The 26,901-nt window shown below is 44.0% G+C and overlaps 1 protein-coding gene across 1 annotated transcript in view; it reads left to right on the top strand.

Annotated features, from left to right (window-relative positions):
• The window catches only part of LOC139384539 (CUGBP Elav-like family member 4), a 204,733-nt gene that overhangs the window by 148,486 nt on the left and 29,346 nt on the right, over positions 1-26,901 (top strand). Inside the window, exons 4-8 of the mRNA XM_071129375.1 lie at positions 5,238-5,366; positions 13,891-13,970; positions 21,290-21,433; positions 21,989-22,133; positions 26,366-26,515. Of these exons, the coding sequence (XP_070985476.1) occupies positions 5,238-5,366; positions 13,891-13,970; positions 21,290-21,433; positions 21,989-22,133; positions 26,366-26,515 (648 nt within the window). The remainder of the gene's footprint in view (positions 1-5,237; positions 5,367-13,890; positions 13,971-21,289; positions 21,434-21,988; positions 22,134-26,365; positions 26,516-26,901) is intronic.

Below are 26,901 nucleotides of genomic sequence, written 5' to 3' on the forward strand. Positions count from 1 at the left end.
AGAGCTGGGGTATAGGGCTGAGGAGCAGGGATGGAGCTGGGGCTGGGGACTTTATATAGAGTTGGGGTATAGGGCTGAGGAGCAGGGCTGGAGCTGGGGAGGGAGCTGGACCTGGGACTAGAGCTGGGGTTGGGGCTGATGCTTGGGGCTTTATATAGAACTGAGGTATAGGGCTGGAGCGGAAGCTGAAGATGAAGCTGGAGCTGGGGTTGCAGTAGACCAGCAGGGCTACAGTACTGGGGGCTGTATATAGGGCTGGGGTATGGGGCTGAGGAATGTGGCTGAGGAGTAGGGCTGGGGTTAGGCTATAGAGTGGGGTCTGATCCCACCATGGCAGAGCCTTGAAGGCAGCAGCCGTGTGCCATGCAGCGTCAGGTCCAATAATGAGCCATCAGCACCATAACCCATCTGATGTGTTGCCTTAAACATTACTGTGTGCTTGAAATGAACCCAGAGGCCTAGCAGGAAGCTTTTATCGTTTGGTGCAGCTGTCCATGCTTTCAGAGCACAGCACACACACACGGTCAGGGTGAGCAGCACACTTTACGTGATATGGCAATGAGGCATTCAAAAAACATGTCAACCACTAACACTTTAGTCTAGCATGAGACTAATTGTTTCTAGGGCGGCATTTATTTGCAACCAGAAGGAAAAACTTTAGCTAAGTAGGTTTCTCAACAGCTCATCCCTCACCCTGTGTGTGTGTGAGAGAGAGAGAGAGAGAGAGAGAGAGAGAGAGAGAGAGCGAGAGAGAGAGAGAGAGAGAGAGAGAGAGAGAGAGAGAGAGAGAGAGAGTACGTGCGTACAGAGAGTATGTGCGTGCAAAGAGAGAGAGAATACCAAGCCAGACACACTGCACCCTACAACAAAAGTAGCACTTTAATCCAGAGAGAGAAGCATCAATCTTGACAGCATATGGCATCTGTGCAAAATCCATTAATTTTTAATACACCGGGCGCTGAAATGAAAAGGCTTCCTGAGACAAGCAATTGTCAGATGTCAGTTGTGTTTTGATAACTTTGATCTTCTCTTCTATTTGCATTCATAAAATGGGGCCGTCCACATGCCATCTCAGACTGGACATGCCATCTCAGACTGACACAGCCCTATATCCCACACAATTACACCTACCTTCAGTAAAGCAATGAACAGCTGCGGAGAGAGAGACGAGTGGAGGATAGTATGTGTGTGTGTGTGTGTGTGCGTGCGTGCGTGTGTGCAGTCAGTTGGACACTGTAGCACACAAACCTAGCTATCCATCTCTCTCTCTTTCTCTGTTTCTCATGCAGACACTCATGTTTAATGTTACGCAGTGGGGAGGAAGGACCATGTCGATTACATGGGTGGCTACTGAGTGGAGCCTCATTCACAGTACAGATCACCTGTTATAGCAGGGCTCCTGTTCTATCAGGGCTCATTTATAGACAGGGGTAAGAGGGGCTAGGATCTCTCTGTGATAGATAAGTATGGAGGAGAGGGGTCAGACAGACAGTCGGGTCAAGTATCCATGTCAGTTAAATCCTAAGTGTTCTGCATAGTGAAGCATTCACTTTAGTCTGGATTATAATGCAGGATTGTACTTTAACTGTATACTCATTGATTTTCCCCCTCCACACACACTTTTATGAAGAACTCTCTCAGTCTGTTCTGGAGGCTAGACATCTCGTTATGCAGAGTAGTGAGCATCGCTGGTTATTTATTCATAATCATAAATGCACTTTAAAAGCCTCCGAGTGGCCATAAGAGTAGAGGAACCTTGCAGATCCAATAACGCGCTGCTTTGGAGACAGGTGCAAAATGGACAAATTAATAGCGATTCATACTCTGGCCAGGGTGTGCGGTGCGGTGGGCCGGCCGGCCGGCTCGGCGAGAGGAGAGGAGAAGAGTGCTTAGGTCAGGCAATGAAAAGATATCGTCTCCAAATTCAATCTTCTCACTCCGGCCGTTCCTCCCTCCCAGAGGAGGGCTCAGAAGAGCTCTCACTCTGCTTTAACACTTTTGCCGGGTGTCATTTATTTCTTCAGTCTGCATGTTTGAAAAGTTCATTACCTCACTCATGGCTAGTTAATTAGCCTTGTAAAGCTATCATTAGACCTCCTCAGGCCCCGGTTGGAAATTAGTCTTTGTCCCAAAACATTAAGATGCCACAGGAGGCCTGTAAAAGTGCACTTCTACCATTAAGGCCTGATAGTGACACCCCAATGAAACGTCTGATGACCGAGAGAGAGAGAGAGACAATCCAAATGGAGTCAGGTGTGTTCTGGGAGCCACTCAAGTCTCACCTTTTGTCTCATCTCTGAAGCTCTGACTCATTCCAGACAAACACCTGTCCTGAACTGCTCTGTGAGCTGAAAGCTGTGAATGCATCCCAGCTGAGACCCATATCCTGTCCTCTCTCCTGGTTTATTTTTTGGTCAGCTCTTTTTTTTTTTTTTTTTTTTTTTAAACTTTATTTAACTAGGCAAATCAGTTAAGAACAAATTCTTATTTACAATGACGGCCTACCAAAAGGCAAAAGGCCTCCTGCGGGGACGGAGGCTGGGATTAAAAATAAAATAAATTAAATCAAATATAGGACAAAACACACATGACTGCAAGAGAGACAACACAACACTACATAAAGAGAGACCTAAGACAACAACATAGCATGGCAGCACCACATGACAACACAGCATGGTAGCAACACAACATGACAACAACATGGTAACAACACAACAAGGCAGCAGCACAACATGGTAGCACCACAAAACAGAGTACAAACATTAAAGGGCACAGACAACAGCACAAAGGTAGAGACAACAATACATTACGCTAAGCAGCCACAACTGTCAGTAAGAGTGTCCATGATTGAGTCTTTGAATGAAGAGATGGAGACAAAACGGTCCAGTTTGAGTGTTTGTTGCAGCTCCTTCCAGTCGCTAGCTGCAGCAAACTGAAAAGACGAGCAACCCAGGGGTGTGTGTGCTTAGGGGACCTTTAACAGAATGTGACTGGCAGAACGGGTGTTGTATGTGGAGGATGAGGGCTGTAGTAGATATTTCAGACAGGGGGGAGCGAGGCCTAAGAGGGTTTTATAAATAAGCATCAACCAGTGGGTCTTGCGACGGGTATACAGAAATGACCAGTTTACAGAGGAGTATAGAGTGCAGTGATGTGTCCTATAAGGAGCATTGGTGGCACATCTGATGACCGAATGGTAAAGAACATCTAGCCGCTCGAGAGCACCCTTACCTGCCAATCTATAAATAAAGTCTCCGTAATCTAGCATGGGTAGGATGGTCATCTGAATCAGGGTTAGTTTGGCAGCTGGGGTGAAAGAGGAGCGATTACGATAGAGGAAACCAAGTCTAGATTTAACTTTAGCCTGCAGCTTTGATATGTGCTGAGAGAAGGACAGTGCACCATCTAGCCATACTCCCAAGTACTTGTATGAGGTGATTACCTGATGATTAGCTCTAAACCCTCAGAGGTAGTAATCACACCTGTGGGGGGAGGGACATTCTTCTTACCAAACCACATGACCTTTGTTTTGGAGGTGTTCCGAATAAGGTTAAGGGCAGAGAAAGCTTGTTGGACACTAAGAAGGCTTTGTTGTGACACAAAACCCAGGGAGGGGCCAGCTGAGTATAAGACTGTATCATCTGTGTATATCATCTAGTCCCCATCCAGCCAGTCCCCATGACCACACACTGTGTACCCTGTTCTCCTCTGGCCTATCAGGCCAAGGACCGATAGAGGAGCTTTACTGAGTAGAGAGATGGCTGCTGGGTGTGTGACAGTGACGTGTGAGGCGTGACTGCTGTAGATGAATGTGTAGGAGCAGGAGAATGTATGAGGCCAGTTATTACAGCAGATGGTCATGTAGGAGTGAGAGGCTGGGCCCATGGTCATGACGTTTGAAGTTTGAGGCTGGGTCCATGCGAGGCGGGGTCTGTGTGAGGCTGGGCCAGTGTATCAATCAAATTATTGGTCACATACACATGGTTAGCAGATGTTATTGCGAGTGTAGCGAAATGCTTGTGCTTCTAGTTCCGACAGAGCAGCAATATCTAACAAGTAATCTAACAATTCCGCAACAACTACCTAGTACACACTACCTAATACACTCCCTGTATGGCTGGGTCAGTGGGAGGCTGGGTCCGTGTGAGGCGTGATCAGATGAGTGTGATCGTGACTAGCAACAGGGCTTCCATTTTAAGATGAAGCTCTGATACCGCCAGCCATAGTAAGAGTGGCACGCCGTCGGGCAGGCCGGCAGGGCATGCTGATTATGCATGTGCTCATTTGTGTGTTGAAGCGGGAAGCAGCCAGGCACGTGTCTCATTTGAACTTTACAGGAATGTAACAGGATCTGAGGTTCCCCTAGCTTTATTTTTAGACCAACTGTGTCTAATGGTACCTGGCAGGTACAGGAGATGTCACATCTGTCCAGGGCCAGGTGACGCTCTCGCCCCTCGTCTTCCCCCCACCGCTCCCTCCCCAACGCGGTCAAATGACTCACGCTGAAGATCAACAGTGTCATTTCCAATAAACTCGTCTTCCTCTCCCTGCCACGTTCCATCAGTTCTGGGGATGGGTTCTTGCTAGTAGCCATTCCATTCCACAACACAGTCGAATAGGAAATGCATAATGTAGAAGAAGGTAAAGAAGATGAATGTTCTGTCTAATGCCAGGGGAGATTAATTAGAAAAATCCTCCCTTCTGACTGGCCAGATCTGGAGGTATAGAAGCCATACATCGTAGTCACAGCGCCCCCGTCTGGCCAGCGGGACTACCCGTGTCAAAGCGGGCTAGGGAGGGGAGGGTATAGGTCAACACAGGATACAGCTGTACAACACACAACTCAGGCAACACTATACACTATACACTGTATACTATATACACTACTATGCTATACTGGAGCTCTTATCTTCATGTATTACTGCTGCTTGACAGTAACAGCACTCCAAACAACATCTGTATCAACCATCACCCAGACACTGCAGGCAGCTCTATCTACTAGAATAGCTCAGTGGAGACAGGATTATGTCTTCCTCCCAGGGAAACCACACAACAACAACAACAACAACAACAACAGAACACCAGTGTGCCTGATGACGACGGGGAGTGTTTTGAGTTTCCTACTGAGGTGATCCTCACAGACTCAGCAGAAGGGTGCCATCAGCTGTAGCATTTGTTTGTGTTCTCTCTCCTTCTTTCTTTCCCTCCTCTCCTCCTCTCCCCCGGTTTCCCTCCAGAAGACAGGAAGCTGTTTGTGGGGATGCTTGGGAAGCAGCAGAGCGAGGAGGACGTCCGGCGGCTCTTTGAGACCTTCGGCCAGATCGAGGAGTGCACCGTCCTGAGAGGGCCTGATGGGGCCAGTAAGGGTCAGCGTCTGCCCACACACCTCACTTCCTCTTTGCCTCTACTCCCTCTCTCTCTTCTTACCTGTCTCCTTCCTGCTGTCTCTTGCTCTCTACTCCCCTCTTTCTCCCCCTCTCTTCTCTCTCTCTCACACACACTCGCTCCCTCTATTCCCCCTTTATATCTCTACTCTCTCCTTCTCCTCCTCCCTCTCCCTCACCCTGTATATTCCTTCACCTCACCTGTCCCCTTCCTACCCTCCTCTTCTCCCCTGGCCTTACCTTCCCCTTACCGTTCTGTATATCCTGTCCATTCCACTTCTTTCTCTCACCTTCTCCTTATACCTCCCCTACACATACAGCATCACACCTCCTTCCTCTCACCTATCTCTTTTCTCTCCACACCTCTCTCTCTTCACTCCCTCCTTCTCCAGCTTTCCCTTTGTAGTCCCCATTCCTCACACCATTCACTTTCCCTAGACTCGTACTCAACAAACACATTGCAAACACCTCCTCCTCTTCCCTCCAACTCCCTTCCTCCTCCTCTTCCTGTTATCAGAAAGGCGGTGGGGTGTAATTATGTTTGTTTCCCACATCCCTGTCATCCCTCCCTAGAGACGTTTGTCGACGATAATGTCCTACTGTAAATAAATCAGTCTTTCCCTGGCTTTTACCCCTGCCACTCACAACAAAAACAGTCGAGCAGTATTCACCAAAACACAACAACGGCACAGATGCTATGAAGTCCATTGAATCATAACAAAGTGAAAGATGGCTATGGATGTTTGATTCAAGGTTTGTTCATACCCAGCAGTGTGTCTTCCTCCTATCGTTTGATGGGTCTGTCTCATAGACCACAAGCCATGTTATTTCCTCTGATAAGCAACGAGCTTTGGGGTGCACTCTCTCTCTCTCCTACATACCTACCTACCTATCTACCTACCTACCTACCTACCTACCTACCTACCTACCTACCTACCTACCTACCTACCTACCTACCTACCTACCTACCTACCTACCTACCTACCTACCTACCTCTCTCTCTCTCTCTCTCTCTCTCTCTCTCTCTCTCTCTCTCTCTCTCTCTCTCTCTCTCTCTCTCTCTCTCTCTCTCTCTCGCCTCCTATATTAAATAGCTGAATGTGTGAAATAGATGTGTGAGAAAGTGGGAGGTTTGATAATGTGCAGCTTCCAAGTACATTCAAGAGAAAGGCTGCCTATATTGAGCCATGTGATTATCGGTGTGTACATCTGCTCCGCTCTCTGTTGATCCGGGCTCTATTGTTCTGCGTTCCCCAAAGGCCTGCTCCCTGCTCCCTCTCCCCGGGCCGCTCCCACTGCCTGCCTGGCTCTGATTGACAGCCCACAAAATGAAATAAGCCCAGTACTGTGTGCTCCTGTTGGGTCAGACTGGAACCAGGGAGCTCCCTCGTTCACTCGTTCTCTCTTTCACTCATTTGCCAGCCACTGTAGCGCTCCTCTCTTCTCTCGATATTACTCTCTATACCACATATGTCAGAGTCAAGGCCCGCGGGCCACATCCGGCCCGCAAGAAGGTTTTTTACGGCCCCTGGGATGATCTTGATTTATTATTAGAACCGGCCCGCAGCAAGCCGGCAGCCCGCAGATCTTTTACACGCACCAATACTACATTTCCCACAATGCAAAGGTGACGCACCGAGCAGTAGGCTGCTTCATTTCAATATTTATTGGCACAGCAGTCGTCAGCATCACAGTAAAATTAACTTTCAGATACCCATCAAAAATGGCAAAACGGAAGGTGGATACTGAGAACCGGGGGTTTCAAACAAGGTGGGAGTCGGAGTATATGTTCACGAAGGTAGCTGGAAAACCTGTGTGTCTTCTGTGTGGAGAAAGTGTGGCGGTACTGAAAGAGTATAATCTGAGACGACATTATGAAACGAAACACGCGGACAAAAACAAGAATATGGACATGGAACAAAGGCTACAAAAGGCAGAGGAATTAAAACGAGGCCTCAAATCTCGACAGGCTCTGTTCAAAAAAGCCAAATCACAAGGCCAGGCTGCTGTCAAGGCCAGTTTTATTTTGGCAGAAGAGATCGCTAAATCAGCCCGGCCATTTACGGAGGGGGATTTCATCAAAAACTGCATGATTAAAGTTTGTGACGAAGTTTGCCCAGAAAAAAGGCAACTCTTTTTAAATGTGAGTCTGAGCAGAAACACCATTGCCGAGAGAGTAGACCAGTTGTCCATCAATCTAAAAGAGCAGCTTGTGAAAAAGGGAAAAGATTTTATTGCATATTCCTTGGCTGTGGATGAGAGCACCGACATTTCTGACATTGCCCAGTTGTCAATTTTCATCCGCGGAGTGGACTCCAACCTAAGCGTGACAGAGGAGTTTTTGGCTTTACGTCCTATGCATGGCACAACTACGGGGCATGATTTGTATGAAGAGGTGTCAAGATGTGTAAATGAGATGGAGCTGCCTTGGGAAAAACTCGTGGGTTTGACAACCGACGGAGCACCTGCGATGTGTGGACACAGGAGCGGACTGGTGGCGAAGATACGGGAAAAGATGCAAGAGGAAAACGCGACAGGTGAGCTGACAGCTTATCATTGTATCATACACCAGGAAGCGTTGTGCGGTAAAGCCTTGAAAATGGAGCATGTAATGAGCATCATCACGCGCACAGTTAACTTTATCAGAGCCAAAGGTTTGAATCACCGCCAGTTCAAGGCATTTCTGACGGAGTTAGAAACGGAGCATGGTGATTTGCCTTATCACACAGAGGTGCGATGGCTAAGCCAGGGAAAGGTGCTTCAAAGATGTTTCGAGCTTCGTGAGGAGATTTGTCTGTTCTTGGACAGCAAAGGGAAAGACACAACACAACTCCGAGACGAAATGTTTCTGTGTGAAATGGCTTTTCTGTGTGACATTACGAGTCATCTGAATGCAATAAACTTGCAGCTGCAGGGTCGGGATCGTGTCATCTCTGATATGTACAGTACAGTGAAGGCATTTAAAACCAAACTGACTCTGTGGGAGACGCAGATGCGGAAAGAAAATTTGAGCCACTTTCCCAGCTGCCAGACCATGAAAGAGAAGCTCTCTACCAGTGCGTTCCCGAGCACACAGTTGGCTGATAAAATAGGTATGCTTGCCGCTGACTTTCGACGCCGATTTGCTGACTTTGAAGCACAAAAAAGCAGGTTGGAACTGCTCGGTAACCCATTTGCTGTTGACGTGGAAAGCTCACCACCAAACCTCCAAATGGAGTTGATTGACCTCCAATGCAATGATGCACTGAGGGCAAAATATGCGGCAGTGGGTGCTGCGGAGTTCGCCCGTTTCCTCCCCGGCACAATGCCCCAGCTGCGCATCCAGGCTGCTCAAACGTTGTCTATGTTTGGCAGCACATACCTGTGTGAACAACTGTTTTCTTTGATGAACCTGAACAAAACATCACACAGAAGTCGACTTACTGCTGAACACCTCCACTCAATTCTGAGGATTTCTTCAGCTCAGAGCCTTACCCCGAACATTGATGAACTTGTGGAAAAGATGGGACACCACCAAGTATCACCCTCAACCTCAAACAAGTGAACATTACTGTGCAATCACATATTTAGAGTTTTTACTCAGTTCAAGTTTAAAAGTTAAAATTTAATATTTGTTTTCACTGCATGTTACTTCTCCTTAAACAAAGTGTTGTTTTTGATTAATAGATTTTTGCACTTTATTTTTTTGTATTTCAATCCAATTATATTTTAAAAATATTTCAGTTGAGTGGATGATAGAAAATTGCTATTATTGTTTTTTCTTTGAAGTAAATTTAGCCCACTTTTGCTAAAATAGAAAATATAGTCTACTGATGGTGCCTTGAATACCGGTTTCTTTCATTTAATGTTCATGTTATGGGGATATTTATATAAAGGAAATTTGTCTTTTGTGTCTGTTGAAAATTAAAGATTACTGACAGAGCCATAAGAAAATATTGCTTTATTTATCTGATCATATTGTAATATATTTGTTAGGTTTTCAGTAGGTTCAATTAGGTTCACTAGACTATATGCGTCATTTAAAATTTTTTCAATGAACATTCGAACAGTCCGGCCCTCGTCTTGTAGCTGATTTTTTTATTTGGCCCTCCGTCCATTTGACTTTGACACCCCTGCTCTATACCCTTCTCATCACCAGTTTCACATCACCAGCTCTTTTCTTCATCTTGCTTTATGTCTCTCTCATTGTTGTGCTAAGATCTGTAGTTGTGTACCATAGGTGTTGTCTGTTACTTACAGACTGTCCCAGTTGTTTGGCCTCCAGGTGACTGAGAGAAGGGTTTGACTGACTGCTCCGACCAGAGCCAGTTGTGCAACAATCCCATGACATCGTTAAGGAGACGGTGGCAGCAAATCATTTTGGCAACCACAGTACCACTAGACATGGTCCCATCAGTCAAATGAAACAGATCTTGAAATTGACAGTGCTCTCTATTCCATTATGGAGCCTTTGTCCCCAGTTGATGTAAATGTATGCCACTCGGAAGCTTTCAGCGTCTTTTCAACCCAATAAAAAGGCCAAGATGTTTGACATCCATCTCTGTATGGCAGCCCTGCTCAAAGTACTCTCAAAGTGAAACACTTACTGCCAGAGTTGAATGGAGCGAGGAATTGTCAGGAATAACAGAGAGATGGTTTTTAGGTCTATAATTAAGTTGTGTTATAAATGTCATCCATTCTGCCTGATGGAATTCCTGCATACATATTATTTTCCTCGGGAATTTCAAAAGGCAACACAGAACCTCTAGCTAGCTTGAAAGTAATGCAGTCTTTTTTTAAATTTTTTTTATTCTCAACCATCACATTCAAAAACCTTGACTGACTGTGCACTATAATTTATGAGTCTAGCTTCACTTCCAATTCTTTTGAGAACTTCATGCTCCGGGTCCTAAACCTATCCAAGCTTTTTTTCTAGGTCAGGGAAAGCAAGTCTACACACACATGCCGCTACGTTCGCTGCCTCAGTCAGTGGGGGGTGTTGAGAGCCCCACATGTTTAAATACATGTTGTTTGCCAATCGCAGTGATTCTCAGTCTGCCCTGCCTCCAGTTGAGCTGAGTCGGGACACCAGGGCTTAATCACTGCCAGGGCCAGCCTTGTTAGCTAGGTGGATGTTGGGGATGGAGGTTGACAACCAACAGTATGTCATCTAGGACCTGGAAACGAAAGCTGGGCTCTTTGAGTTTCCAGAACAAACCCTCCCTTATTATTTCCACTACAAAGGTTAAACGTTTTTGTTCCCTCAAACAGAGGCGTGCAATCAAACGTTCCCCCAGACGGCTGCTACCTCCCTCCCTCGCTCCAGTTGGAGGAAAAAGGGACCTTTAGCTTCCAAAGCAGAGGGGAGTGCCAGAGAAGGGAGAGCAAGGGGGCCACGGTGAAATCAAAGCCCTTTGTGACTTGTCTACCAACCACTTTTTAGTCATGTCTCCTGCCTTTATATAGCATCTGGTCTGAACACATGCTAACTTACCCACGCAGCCGAGTTCCCATTTACGTTTAGAAAACGTAATATTACATTAGAATCACATTTTCACATGTCTACATACAACATTGATCATGTTGATGGAGCACAGATTGCCAAGGTGACAAGGGGGAATTGTTTATATGCAGCCAGTGTATGTAACTCCATTCATGGCCACATTTGATTTGGTTGAGGAAATGATTCATTTGTCTACACAGGGATGCTGGATGGCTGTTTTAGAATGCCTAAGTGAATGGGCCAGTGTTTCTCTTGGGTGTAGCTATCAGCCATTGTAATTTAAATGAATCATCTGTGCCCCTGCGGGGAATTGATGATGAATAAATGTATATAAACACTTCTAATTGGATTGTTGAAAGCTTTCTAAACGGGTATCAGCTGTTTTTAAAAGCTAGGAAAACGCTGTCTGTCTTACACACTGGTCCTGCTCCGGTAAGAAAGGTCCATATGAAACCAGATGAGTTAATTACCTATGTAGTTAATTAGCTATCTAGTAACCAGACATGAGCTGCCTCCAGAAGACAGTGATAAGAAGGAGTCTAAACTAGAATAAATCTTTTAGCAAAATATGACTGGGATGAAGCCTGCAGTAAAATGCACCTATGGAATTTAAAGTGCTCAATATAGGCTAATTTAAATATACAGTACAACACTTTTTTACAGTATACTGCTTTGATGCAGTATAACACTTTCAAACAGTACAACACTTTATACAGTACAACACTTTTAAACAGTACAACACTTTTATGCAGTATAACACTTTCAAACAGTACAACACTTTTATACAGTACAACAATTTTATACAGTACAACACTTTTATACAGTACAACACTTTTAAACAGTACAACACTTTTATACAGTACAACACTTTTATACAGTACAACACTTTTATACAGTACAACACTTTCAAACAGTACAACACTTTTATACAGTACAACACTTTTAGACAGTACAACACTTTTATACAGTACAACACTTAAACAGTACAACACTTTTATACAGTACAACACTTTTATACAGTATAACACTTTTATACAGTACAACACTTTTATACAGTACAACACTTAAACAGTACAACACTTTTATACAGTACAACACTTTTATACAGTATAACACTTTTATACAGTACAACACTTTTATACAGTACAACACTTAAACAGTACAACACTTTTATACAGTACAACACTTTTATACAGTACAACACTTAAACAGTACAACACTTTCAAACAGTACAACACTTTTATACAGTACAACAATTTTATACAGTACAACACTTTTATACAGTACAACACTTTTAAACAGTACAACACTTTTATACAGTACAACAATTTTATACAGTACAACACTTTTATACAGTACAACACTTTTAAACAGTACAACACTTTTATACAGTACAACACTTTTATACAGTACAACACTTTTATGCAGTACAACACTTTTATACAGTTCAACACTTTTAGACAGTACAACACTTTTAGACAGTACAACACTTTTATACAGTACAACACTTTTATACAGTACAACACTTTTAGACAGTACAACACTTTTAGACAGTACAACACTTGTATACAGTACAACACTTTTAGACCATACAACACTTTTAGAAAGTACAACACTTTTAGACAGTATAACACTTTTATACAGTGTAACGCTTTTATACAGTACAACACTTAAACAGTACAACACTTTTAGACAGTACAACACTTTTAGACAGTATACCACTTTATACAGTACAAAACTTTTATGCAGTACAACACTTTTAGACAGTACAACACTTTTATACAGTACAACACTTTTAGACAGTACAACACTTTTATACAGTACAACACTTTTATACAGTACAATACTTTTATACAGTACAACACTTTTCTACAGTATAACACTTTTATAAAGTACAACACTTTTATACAGTACAGCACTTTTATACAGTACAACACTTTTATACAGTACAACACTTTTATACAGTACAACACTTTTAGACAATACAACACTTTTATACAGTATAACACTTTCAAACAGTGCAGCACTTTTAAACAGTGCAACACTTTTATACAGTACAACACTTTTATACAGTACAACACTTTTATACAGTGTAACGCTTTTATACAGTACAACACTTAAACGGTACAACACTTTTATACAGTACAGCACTTTTATACAGTATAACACTTTTATGCAGTATAACACTTAAACAGTACAACACTTTTATACAGTACAACACTTTCTTTATTGTGCATAGTCTTTCTCTGTTTTATTATCTCTCCCTCAATAAACATGTGTATTCTGATAGATCAGAATATGTTAAGACAATTTATTCCTTGGAATAGTTACATATTTGTGTGTTTCTTTTTAACCATGTGCATACATTTTTATACGTTAAATCTTGTTTAACATATTATGGTGATCGAAATCAGAAGATAATTATTTGAAACCCCAAGAATGCTACCTTCAGTTTTTTTTCTGTTCCTGTAGATTTTTGCATAAACCAGGCAACAGATTTAAGATGATTTGAATGCCCCTTGAGCAAAGCCCTTAGTAGAAAAATATACACAAGCAAAGATACTGGCAGATAGGCATATTATAATAGTATGCCTTTGTCATCATAATCTGTTTTATGATAGACTGCACACAGATCACAATGTGTAAATATTAAACAGATTAATAATCACAACCAAGGCTCGGTGGTAGATGCTGTTGCTCCTGTGCTCCAGCGTAGAGGGGTGGAATTAGAAATGGGCGAGGGACAGGATGTTCCATGCAGCTAATGCCTTCACTACAATTAGAATGATTTATTCAGAGTTATGCACTGAAAACACAAATGGCAGAATACATTAACAAACTAGATAACATGAAAATAATGGTAATGAATGTTTTTGCCTTACTCAAGGCCAGCTCACTGATGCTGCATCTCTCTCTCTCTCTCTCTCTCTCTCTCTCTCTCTCTCTCTCTCTCTCTCTCTCTCTCTCTCTCTCTCTCTCTCCCTCTATCCCCCTGTCTATCGGTGTGGGCGCGTGTGTGTGCAGGCTGTGCCTTTGTCAAGTTCTCCAGCCACGCAGAAGCACAGGCGGCCATCAACAGCCTGCACGGCGGACAGACCATGCCAGTGAGTATAACCGTGTTACACACACACACACACACACACACACGCACGCACGCACGCACACACACACACACAACTTTAAAATGTCTGACTTGATTTGTCCTAACTAACAATTTATGAACCCCTACAAAACTGTCAGTTTGTTATAATCCACACAAGAATTCACATTTCCTGTTGCTGCAGGATTACTCCTGCTGTGAGAAACTGGTCAAATTAAGATCCTACACCTGTATATCTCCTCTCATATTTATTATTCCTTTTAACCAGTCTGTATCTATGGAAATCATTTTGTAATGATATATGAATACTATACATTGTGTGTCCTAGAATATATATGCAAGATTAATATTATTTCACGTTCAAATATGGAAATCGTCCCTGAAAAATATCTGAAATCAAAAATGTAATAATTGATTTAGTGCACACTCATTGGGAGGTACTTTTCCGTAGAGGAAAATAATCAATCATGGAAATAATGAATTCTCCTTCAGTCTAAAAACACAACATTCACACAGAGCTTATCTTTCAGCGTATTTAATTGGAAAATGCAATATACTAGCACAACTTACGAGTCTTAGGAGACTAGTTATTACACTTATAGGTAGGTTTTGTAGCAAGCCTGCTTGGACGATTCATTTGAGACCACGATAGTAGAGAATAAACCGTGGAACCAAAGTGTTTTACAGTATTTTGCTGTATTTCTCTAAACACAAACATCTCCTCCTACCCAACATGCTGGGACTCATCCTAACTATTGGATATCCTGCAACTCCTGTCAAACTGCAGTAATTACAAATTGGGGTTGTTATGCTTGTTATCTGGCATGTAATGGCCATCATTAAATATGTTTTACTAAGGGAAGATGATGAATAACACAGAATCTCCATGCATATTTTAGATTCACAGTCCCTGGCAGACACCTTAAGTTCATACACTCCATTGATGTTTTGCTGTAAATATTTACTTCAGCTCTCTGGCAACAGGATAGTGTCCTGGAAGCCAGATGTCATTTACACATATTTCCCTTACTGATGCTGTCTGACACGTTTTGCAATAGCATTAGAAGTCACAAGCTTAAGGAGGGGTAAAAAAACAACTTTGGGTTTGTATGTCTGTTGCTGCACTGAGCCCCTGCCCTGCCCAGCCTGCAGTAACACAGGGTCAGTACCAAAGCCAGCTAAACCACTTGAGAGCTGCAGATGAACTGTCCAAGGCGACATATGGAGCCCCAAACAGACCCGGAGTTGTATCCAGAGCCATCCAAAAGCTCATTAATAATCTATATTATCCATATCTCGCCCTCAACCCCTGCACCTGTTACTTCTATATCCTACGTCCAAGTCCCAGTCAGATTAATAGGCAAGGTGGCCTTTAGTACCGAGCTAAGGCTTTGATACCGAGGGGGATGCAGTTCATTTGGATAATATCAGTGCCACATGTCGTCAACAACCGACTAACAGGAGGCAGGATCCAGAGAGGCTCTCTAACCTACTGCCAGCTGTGGGGTCTGGACCAGTCTCGCACAAAGAGCTCTCTCTTAATGTTCAACTCTAGAGCATCTGTGTTAGCTGGCAGCCACATCCGGCCGTAAATAATACCTGCACAGACCAAAATACATTGGCGAAGGGCAGCGGCTGATAGATCAGGTCTTTAATTGATGCAGATTGCAGGTGCCCCTAATTGAACTTAAAAGGTAATCAGGCTCCAAACAGGCCGACGCTCTCTTGGTTCAGCTGTTGAATTAAGGCAGTGGAGAGGGGGGGGTGGGGGGGGGGGGGGAGGGAGAGGGAGGGAGAGAGAGAGAGAGAGAGAAGTGGGAGACACAGGTGGCAGGGCTTCAAATGGCTGAGCCGGGGGCAGACAGCACCCAGCAAATTGCAGACATGGCCGTGTTCTGTGTCGCACCGGCGGTGACAGGGTCTGCTGAGCTCACTAGTGTTGGCAGGAGTGAGACAGTGTGTGAGAGGAGGGAAGGGAGTGCAAGAGAGGTAGTGGAGAGCCAGATTAATGAGAGATAACACAAAGCTAAAGAGCATGACACATAATACTCTCTCTCTCTCTCTCTCTCTCTCTCTCTCTCTCTCTCTCTCTCTCTCTCTCTGTCTCTCTCTCTCTCTGTGTCTCTCTCTCTCTCACTCTCTTTCTCTCTCTCTCTCTCTGTCTCTCTCTCTTTCACTCTCTTTCTCACTCTCTGTCTCTCTCTCTCTCTCTCTCTCTCTCACTCTCTCTCTTTCTCTGTCTCTCTCTCATTGTCTCTCTCTCACTCTCTGTCTCTCTCACTCTCTGTCTCTCTCACTCAACACAATTCAGTTCAAGGGGCTTTATTGTCATGGGAAACATGTGTTAACATTGCCAAAGCAAGTGAGGTAGATAATATACAAAAGTGAAATAAACAATAAACATTAACCGTAAACATTACACATACAGAAGTTTCAAAACAATAAAGACATTACAAATGTCATATTACGTATATATACAGTGTCACTCTCTGTCTCTCTCTCCTACGCTGGATGAAAGCATGATCGAATTTCTAACACAGATACGAGAAGAAAAACTTTTATTGCTTGAGATTGCTTACACTGTGTGTGTATTTGGCTAGGTATATACTTCATGTAAATAGTGTTGATATGATGTGTATTTTAATGGTGTGTTTGTGTGCATTGTTAAAGTGGGTGAGTGTAGTGGGTAGGTCATGTTGCCAGGCCCTTGGTGAACAGTATGGACCAATGCAGACAAAAAGACAGACAGACAGACGGAGACACATACCTCCCATCAGGCCCACGGGGATATGTGGAGAGACCGGTTCAACTGGAGTTGAACTGGAGGCTCACATGGAGGCCTCATCCAATTACTGGACAAACTTGTTATCTTCAATTTGATTATCTCATTTATGGCTTTGGGTTTAACCCTTTCAGCAAGGATGGAGCCCAATAATGTCACTGAACCAGGGTTTAGTGCAACAGCTTACAAAGCATTCCCTGTTTTTACGTCATATTGAGGAGACTGGAATTTCTGCTATGTCCATGAAGTATAGAAGTTGAATGATTACAGAACCATTCTACATGGTTGCCATTATGTTAGTAAAGTAGTGGTTTGTCATTAGTATTCTGTTAAGACAGGCTTCCACACATTATTGCCCGTATTTTGTGGTCATAAGCTTCTGCTGAGGATAAAGTCTGAGTGTGTGTTTACATGTCTGTATAGTACCCACTTCACACCAGTGTCTTCATATCAGGGCTATGAGCAGATAAAAAACCTAATGCCGTTTCACTCTTGTAGCTTATTTCTAATCCCTCAATTACATTTCCTATTTTTTTTTCTTCACGTTTTGGCCTGTACACAAAATCCAATGTGAGTTTTTCACAAGTCAAGTGTGTTGTTCTCAAAATTAGATTAGTTATTGAACCTGTGACAATTCCTCAGCTGTAACCATCAAAAGTGAAGGCTCCCTGTTGCCCCTTATCAAATTCACTGAATTCATTTTCTTTCGAGACAGGAGTCATGCCGTTGGAGGTTATTATTTTTGTTTGTTTGTCAGGTTCTGATTTTCTGCTGGGAGAGAGACAGAGAATAGAGAGAGACGGAGAATGGAGAGAGACAGAGACTAGAGAGAGACAGAGAATAGAGAGAGAAAGGAGAGAGAGAGAGAGAGAGAGAGTGAGAGCGAGAGAGAGAGAGAGAGAGAATAGAGAGAGACAGAGAATAGAGAGAGACAGAGAATAGACAGAGAATAGAGAGAGACAGAGAATAGAGAGAGACAGAGAATAGAGAGAGACAGAGAATAGAGAGAGACAGAGAATAGAGAGAGACAGAGAATAGAGAGAGAAAGGAGAGAGAGAGAGAGAGAAAGGAGAGAGAGAAAGGAGAGAGAGAGAGAGAGAGAGAGAGCGAGAGTGAGAGAGAGTGGCTGAATTATTCCCAGTTTTTTTCAGATGGATGAAGTCCTCTGATCCCCTCCAGTGAATTCTCCCTCTGAAGTCCCCTCTCTCTCCTAGAGATTGGGCTGGAGATCCAGTCAGGATGTATCAGTTAGAATAACAGTACTAGAAGTAGAAGGTATGAAATCCTTTGTTCTTACACTAGATATGTTTCGATAGGGTGAAGAGGCTCTGACTGAGTCAATTCTGTTTTAGGGAATTCTTTGAGAGTATGAGATGCTAAGCCCAGCACAGTTTGTTCTCTCTCCAGTACCATAGTGAATAGGAGCTGTGGTAGTGTTTCAGTTTTAGTGCTACTTTAGGCTGGCTCTGCAGACTGTTTCTTGCTCCCTGATACTCTACTCTGCTCTGCACTATGCAGGCGGGGAGACACCAGTGAGTCCTGAGTCACAGTGCTGAGTCACAGTGCTTTGAGTAGAGGCTGCCCGAAGCTCTCCCCCTCCCAAGCCTTCTTCTTGCTGCTCACAATGTGTTCTTCATGAATAAATGAAGAATGGTTAATGAAAAATGGTTATAAATAGATAAAGGAATACACAGCTACATAAAGCAGAAAATGAATGTGATCTAAGTGCCAGCCCCTCGCTCTGTTAAAGGAAAGGGAAGCGGGTGCAGAGGCGCTGTGCGGCCGGTCAGAGATGCGCTGGAGGGATGTTTGCTCAGCGCAGACCTCATTAAAACCGACAGCCCTGTCCCTCCACCAGCCCCAGCAGAAGAAAGGGAAAGAACAGTGAAAGGTCAGGAGGTGGGAAGAAAATGAAATTAGAAAGGACAAAACAGTGTACCATTAGAGCGGTACTCCGCCATATTGATTCAGCTAATTGAAATGGCATCTTGGGAACAGAACCAGATGGGTCCCCCTTGGCCTGAGGTGAGGCGCTGGCTGGCAGGTGCAGGACTGAAGAGGGCTGGCTCCTCTGACAGGAAGAATCCAATATGACACACACTGTCCCCCAGGGTGCAGGCTGACACCCCTCCCGACACCCACCCAGCCTCTACAGCACAGTGCAGGAGACACACACATCGCTATTGGTGGACAGGCTCAAAACTCACTCACTGCATTCAAATTCACCACGTGAGGGAGTTTGTTTGTTTCTTTATTTGTTGGGGGACTTTGTGTTTGTTCTGTTTTGCTTCCAGCGCCAGAAGCGCCACTGGAACCCACCATAAGGCCTTCTGCTTTTGGGACCCAGGAGCGGTTACATTCTGGCTGTTGAGACACACACACACACACACACACACACACACACACACACACACACACACACACACACACACACACACACACACAAAACACTCTCACACACACACACACACACACACACACACACACACACACACACACACACACACACACACACACACACACACACAGGAAATATTGAAATCAAAATACAAATCAAAGGACACACACACACACACACACACACACACACACACACACACACACACACACACACACACACACACACACACACACACACACACACACAGGAAATATTGAAATCAAAATACAAATCAAAGGACACACACACACAAAGTCCTCATCTCTCTCTGTCTCCCTGTAGTTTCCATTTCTTTCCGATTTGTACCGTGCAAGAAAATATTGAAATCAAAATACAAATCAAAGGAGGCATTTGTTTTGACCCTGTCAAGATGACACATTATATGAAAGATACAAGTCATGATTATGGAGTCCTTTTCTCTCCCCGTGTCTTTGCTTTTCTGATCTGACTAATCACATCCTGAATTCCCCCTGGCTGTGTCCTTCTGACCTTTCCTGGGTGCAACCGCAGTAGCAGTTCCTGGGTATCTCTCTCTCTCAGCGCAGCGTGCACTGGCTGGAAATAATAATAATAAATGGGAACTGGGCCTCTTGACAGTGTCTGAGGCTTTCTGTGTCTATCTCTCTGCCTGTCTGGCAGCCTCCTCTCCTCTCCTCTCCTCTCCTCTCCTCTCCTCTCCTCTCCTCTCTTCTCCTCTCCCTGGACGTCATATGAAGAACTGACTCTGGTCTCTGTCTCTCAAATGATTTAATTGGATCCAAACTCAGAAGCACAGACATCAATACAGCACTATATCTGCCATAAGGCACTGTCATTAGTCAATACTTCTCCCTGTGCACGCCAAAGGCTCCAGTCAGACCTCATTATGGAGTATCGTATTCAGTTGAGCGGCAGGAGGGGGACTGGGACTACTCTGGGACCACACTAAGGATCACAGTTCACTCCAATGTACACTGAGTATACCAAACATTAGGAATGCCTTCCTAATGTTGAGTTGCACCCCCTTTGCACTCAGAACAGCCTCAATTCATCGGGACGTGGACTCTACAAGGTGTATAAAGCGTTCCACAGGGATGCTGGCCCATGTTGACTCCAATGCTTCCCACAGTTGTGTCAAGTTGGCTGGATGTCCTTTTGGTGGTGGACCATTCTTATTACACACAGGAAACTGTTGTGTAAAAAAAATAGCAGTGTTGCAGTTTGTGACACAAACCGTTACGCCTGACACTTACTCCATGCCCTTTTTAAAGGCACTTCAATATTTAGTTTTTCCCATTCAACCTCTGAATGACACACATCCACAATCCATGTCTCAATTGTCTCAAGACTTTAAAATAATGTTTTAACCTGTCTCCTCCCCTTCATCTACACTGGTTGAAGTGGATTTAACAAGTGACATCAATAAGGGATCATAGCTTTCACCTGGATTCACCTGGTCAGTCTAACTCATGGAAAGAGCAGGTGTTCTTAATGTTTTGTATACTCAGTGTGTACACTAGTAGTCTAAAGTTCACTCAACCCACAGATCACCCACTATTCCCACTGTCTCTACACAGCTCAGATTGGAGTCATTTAAAACATGCACTGAGTCAGCTCAGACCTTGTGTGGTGTGTGTCGGGTGTTGTGTAGTGTGTGTCTGGTGTTGTGTGGTGTGTGTCTGGTGGTGTGTGTCTGGTGTTGTGTGGTATGTGGCTGGTGTTGTGTGGTATGTGTCTGGTGTTGTGTGGTGTGTGTCTGGTGGTGTGTGTCTGGTGTTGTGTGGTATGTGTCTGGTGTTGTGTGGTGTGTGTCTGGTGTTGTGTGGTATGTGCATAGTCATTGAAGTATGTGTATCACTGAGAGGGGTGTGTGTCTGTCCATTGCTGAGATGAGTGTTGTCTTGACTGAGTGTGGTGTGTGTCTGTCCATTGCTGAGATGAGTGTTGTCTTGACTGAGTGTGGTGTGTGTCTGTCCATTGCTGAGATGAGTGTTGTCTTGACTGAGTGTGGTGTGTGTCTGTCCATTGCAGAGATGAGTGTTGTCTTGACTGAGAGTGGTGTGTGTCTGTCCATTGCTGAGATGAGTGTTGTCTTGACTGATTGCAGTGTGGGTATCCCCAGGGGGCGTCCTCCAGCCTGGTGGTGAAGTTTGCTGACACGGACAAGGAGCGGACCCTGCGTAGGATGCATCAGATGGCGGGCCAGCTCGGCATCTTCAGCCCCATGACCATCCAGTTTGGGGCCTATGGTGCCTACTCTCACGCTGTAAGTCTCGGCTCCACGGGGGAGGAGACGGTGAGCTTTTACACTCTGCGCATGCGAGTCACGGCTCCTCCTGATAGCTTGCCATACACACTCTGTCTACCTACGTTCACACCTGAAGTTAACATCTCCTCAAGTTTGGAAACTGTAGAGTTTGCACTCACACTGTAACTAACAGCTCGCCCTGCCAGGTGAGAATCACCCACTCACGCACAGTAAAGCAGGCTAACTGTCTGACTGTCTGCTCTCTAGCTTCATCTGATTATATTGCGTTATCTGTTGTTTGTAATGAGCAGCAGCCCTGTAAAGCAGTAGTGCTGTTAAGTAGCAGGGCTCCGGGGCAACAGAGACCTGTCTATTCAACAACATGGCCAAGAAAACATTGATGTGAAAGTAAACATGTCCCTCGTCCTGCGGCGATTTCACCCTGCCTCTCTCTCTCCCCGTCTCCCTTTCCCCCCTCTCACCGTCTCCCCCCCCCCCTCTCTCCTGCTGCCTCCCTCTCCGTCCTCTTTCCCTCACCCCCCCTTCCTCTCTCTCTCTTCAATGCCACAGCAGATGATGCAACAGCAAGCAGCGCTAATGGCGGCGACCCAGAACTCGTATCTAAACCCCATGGCAGCCATCGCTGCGGCACAAATGCAGCAAATGGCAGCTTTCAACGTCAACGGTCTGGTGGCTGCCCCAATGACACCCTCCTCAGGTACAAATACACAGCCAGGACTGGACTCCCCATCCTTCCCCAACCCTCCCTCCTACGTGCCTGTAATACTTCACTATATTCATTAGTGAGCCGTGTACAAGCCGTGCTAATATAATGTATTCTGCCCTGGCTGTTAGTACAGTTCTTTAGACATTATCAGGTTTCTTTTCATCTCTGTCTCTTTTAAAAGGGACAAAAATACAGACTGCCTTTTGGTAGTGGAGAAGTCTAGAGAACAAAATAGTGTGCCCTTTTGGTAGTGGTGAAGTTAGAGATGGCCAGAGTGACAGAGGGCCCTAAAGTAAGATAGAGAAGACATGTCGTGAGTGAGGCATAATGGGTTATGATGTATGACATCCCCCGGCCCTCATTGGCCGCCACAGTGTACGGCCTCTCTCCTTTTCCCTCTCTCTCTCCCAGTCTCTCTCCCTCAATTCAATTTCCATTTCAATTTCAATTTAAGGGGCTTTATTGGTATGGGAAACATATGTTTACATTGCCAAAGCAAGTGAAATAGATAATAAACAAATGTGAAATAAACAATAAAAATTATACTCACAGAAGTTCCAAAAGAATAAAGACATTTCAAATATATTATGTCAGTGTTGTATTATACAGTGTTGTAATGATGTGCAAATAGTTAAAGTACAAAAGGGAAAATAAATCAACCTAAATATGGGTTGTATTTACAATGGAGTTTGTTTTTCACTGGTTGCTCTTTTCTTGTGGCAACAGGTCACAAATCATACTGCTGTGATTGCACAGCACATAACCTGTCTTCTCTTGAGAGCCAGGTCTTCCTTCAGTGGCCTTTCTCAATAGCAAGGCTATGCTCACTGAGTCTGTACATAGTCAAATCTTTCCTTAGTTTTGGTCAGTCACATTGGTCAGGTATTCTGCCTTTGTGTACTCTCTGTTTAGGGCCAAATAGCGTTCTAGTTTGCTCAGTTTTTTTGTAAATTCTTTCCAATGTGTCAAGTAATTATATTTTAGATTTCTCATGATTTGGTTGGGTTTAATTGTGTTGCTGTTGCTGTCCTTTGTGCTTGTGAACAGAGCCCCAGGACCAGCTTGCTTAGGGGACTCTTCTCCAGGTTAATTTCTCTGTAGGTGATGGCTTTGTTATGGAAGGTTTGGGAATCTCTTCCTTTTAGGTGGTTGTAGAATTTAACGTCTCTTTTCTGGATTTTGATCATTTTCGGGTATTGGCCTAATTCTGCACTACATGCATTATTTGGTGTTTTATGTTGTACACAGAGTATATTTTTGCAGAATTCTGCATGCAGAGTCTCTCAATTTGGTGTTTGTCCCATTTTGGGAATTATTGGTTGGTGAGTGGACCACAGACCTCACAACCATAAAGGGCAATGGGTTCTATAACTGCTTCTAATTTGTAGGTCAGATTTTTTTGTTCCTTTTGAATGCATTCTTCTTCTTGCATTGTCTCTCAGATCATTCATAGCTTTGTGGAAGTTACCTTAGGCCGAGGTATGTATAGTTTTTGTGTACCCCAGGGCTACGGTATCTAGATGGAATTTCTATTCGTTGTCCTGGCAACTGGACATTTTTTGCAGCACCATTATTTTTGTCTTACTGAGATTTACTGTCAGGGCCCAGGTCTGACAGAATCTGTGCAGAAGATCTAGGTGCTGCTGTAGAACCTTGGTGGTTGGGGATAGAAGCACCAGATCATCAGCAAATAGTAGACATTTGACTTCAGATTCTAGTAGGGTGAGGCCGGGTGCTGCAAACTGTTCAAATTCCCATTGCCAATTTGTTGATACAGTATATATGTTGAAGAGGGTGGGGCTTAAGCTGCATCCCTATCTCATTCCCCGACCCTGTGGAAAGAAATGTTTGTGTTTTTTTGCCAATTTTAACCGCACACTTGTTGTTTGTGTACATACATTTTATAATGTTGTATGTTTTTCCCCCAACACCACTTTCCATCAATTTGTATAGTAGAACCTCATGCCAAATTAAGTCAAAGGGTTTTTCGAAATCAACAAAGCATGAGAAGACTTTGCCTTTGTTTTGGTTTGTTTGTTGGTCAATTAGGATGTGCAGGGTGAATACGTGGTCTGTCGTACGGTAATTTGGTAAAATGCCAATTTGACATTTGCTCAGTGCATTGTTTTCACTGAGGAAATGTACGAGTCTGCTGTTAATGATAATGCAGAGGATTTCCCCAAGGTTGCTGTTGACTCATATCCCTCTGTAGTTATTGGGGTCAAATTTGTCTACACTTTTGTGGATTGGGGTGATCAGTCCTTGATTCCAATTATTGGGGAAGATGCCAGAGCTGAGGATGATGTTAAAGAGTTTTAGTATAGCCAATTGGAATTTGTGGTCTGTATATTTTATCATTTAATTTGGGTTGGGGGGTTTGTATTTTTTCCTGTAGTTCATTCAGTGTAATTGGATAATCCAGTGGGTTCTGGTAGTATTTAATAGTTTATTCTAAGGTTTGTATTTGATGATGTATATGTTTTTGCTGTTTGTTCTTTGTTCTTTGTTATAGGGCCAAAAAGATTGGGGAAGTGGTTTATCCACACATCTCCGTTTTGGATAGATAACTCTTTGTGTTGTTTCCAATTTTCCTGGAAGTGGTTAGACTTTATGGATTCTTCAATTACATTGAGCTGATTTCTGTTCCTTCTTTTTCCATAGTGTATTTCTGTATTGTTTTAGTGATTCACCATAGTGAAGGAGAGACTTAGGTTTTCTGGGACTCTATGTTTTTGATTGGACAGGTTTCTCAATTTCTTTCTTAGGTTGTTTTTGCATTCTTCATCAAATCATTGTCATTGTTGTTAATTTTCTTAGGTTGTCTGCTTGAATTTTTTAGATTGATAGGGAAGCTGAGAGGTCAAATATACTGTTTAGGTTTTCTACTGCCCAGTTTACACCTTCACTATTACAGTGAAACATTTTGTTCTGGAAATTGTCTAGAAGGGATTGAATTTGTTGTTGCCTAATTGTTTTTTTGTAGATTTCCACACTACTTTCCTTCCATCTATAGCATTTCTTAATATTATTCAGTTCCTTTGGCTTTGATGCCTCATGCTTGAACATAGCTCTGTTCAAGAGTGTGATTTTGCTGGGATCTGATAGGGGTGTCAGTGGACTGACTGTGAACGCTCAAAGAGATTTTGGGTTGAGGTCAGTGATAAAGTAGTCTACATTACAACTGCCAAGAGATTACCTATACGTGTACCGTAGGAGTCCCCTCAAAGCCTACCATTGACTATGTACATACCCAGCGTCCGACAGAGCTGCAGAACTTTTTGTTGGTTATGTTGGTTATGTCGTCGTAGTTGTGTCTAAATACTGTCACCTCCAGGTAGGTGTTTGTCCCCCTGTGTGCTGAGAGTGTCAGATTCTTGTCCAGTTCTGACATTTAGGTCGCCACAAACTACTACATGTCCCTGGGCCTGGAAATGGTTGATCTCCCCCTCTAGGATGGAGAAGCTGTCATCGTTAAAGTATGTGGATTCTATTGGGGGGATATAGGTAGCACACACAAGGACATTTTTCTCTGTTGAGACCATTTCCTTATTAATTTCTGTAAAATGTTCCTGCTTTGACTAATTGAATAGAGTGGGTTAGGTCTATCTCGCTCTATCTCTCTCCTTCTCTCTCTCTCCCTCCCTCTCTCTCTATCATGGGCCACTGTTTGTGTGTTTCCGGGAACACGGCCAATCTGATGACTTTGGATGCAAAGTCCTTGACTATACAATATACGAGCAAAGATTTGTGGGAGATAATCCTGGACCTGAGTTTGACCTGTCTTCCTGGCCCTTGTTGTGAAGAGCTTTGATGGCTCGACACTAAGTAGGCAGACTGGCCCAAGACAGGAGCTTCACGCGTCTCTCGAAATGAATTAAATAAAGTGGCTCAGTCCCCTCTGCATCCACCCGCCATCTGTAATCCACAAAGCCTACATACACCCAGGTAATGCCTTTCAAATTTAATCCTACATTACTTAAATGCCCTTCACCGGGATTAGGGAGAAGAATAATCATCTATCTGGCACAAGACGAGAGAGCATGGACAAGGTGACAAACCTGAAATGTGACCAGGGGGAGAGGCTGAGGCCACAAACAGACAGAGGCCCCAGCCCCAGTGTCCAATTAGACGCTGGTCAGAGAGAGGCTGCATACTGTGGAGTGTGAACCATGTCCACCATGGCCTGTGGTCCCAGTAATGAAACAGGATTGCTCTATTTACAGGCACCAGCACGCCGCCGGGTATCAATGCCACGGCCGTGCCCAGCCTAGCAGCACCCATGGGGGTCAATGGGTTCGCATCCCTCCCGCCCCAGACCAACGGTCAGCCTACCAATGAGCCAATCTACACCAATGGGATCCACCCCTACCCAGGTGAGACAGCCAATGGGATTCACCTCTACTCAGGTGAGCCAATTTAACAGCAGTTTCATTCATTTGACATGTAGCCTTTTCTTAACTAGGATAAAACCATTATATAGCATATTTTTGTAGAGGGAGACTTGGCAAGATAGTATTAGGTGACTGCCATACTGCAATCAGAATAGGAGTGTGACGGTGGTTCTGAGAGTCAGTGCATCAAGGGGACTCCTACATCAGTGCATTATGGTTAATATGATGAGCCTCAGAAGCTCTTCCTCAGCTTCTTAATGCTGCATGCTCCTGATGATTCCTGAACAACTAACACATCATCATGCACTTGACTCCTTGATGCGTTATGTAAGGCAGTTGCAGTGATAATGAACCACAAAGCAGTTTGT

Source organism: Oncorhynchus clarkii, chromosome 26 (genome assembly GCF_045791955.1).
Source record: "Oncorhynchus clarkii lewisi isolate Uvic-CL-2024 chromosome 26, UVic_Ocla_1.0, whole genome shotgun sequence".
NCBI lineage: Eukaryota > Metazoa > Chordata > Actinopteri > Salmoniformes > Salmonidae > Oncorhynchus > Oncorhynchus clarkii.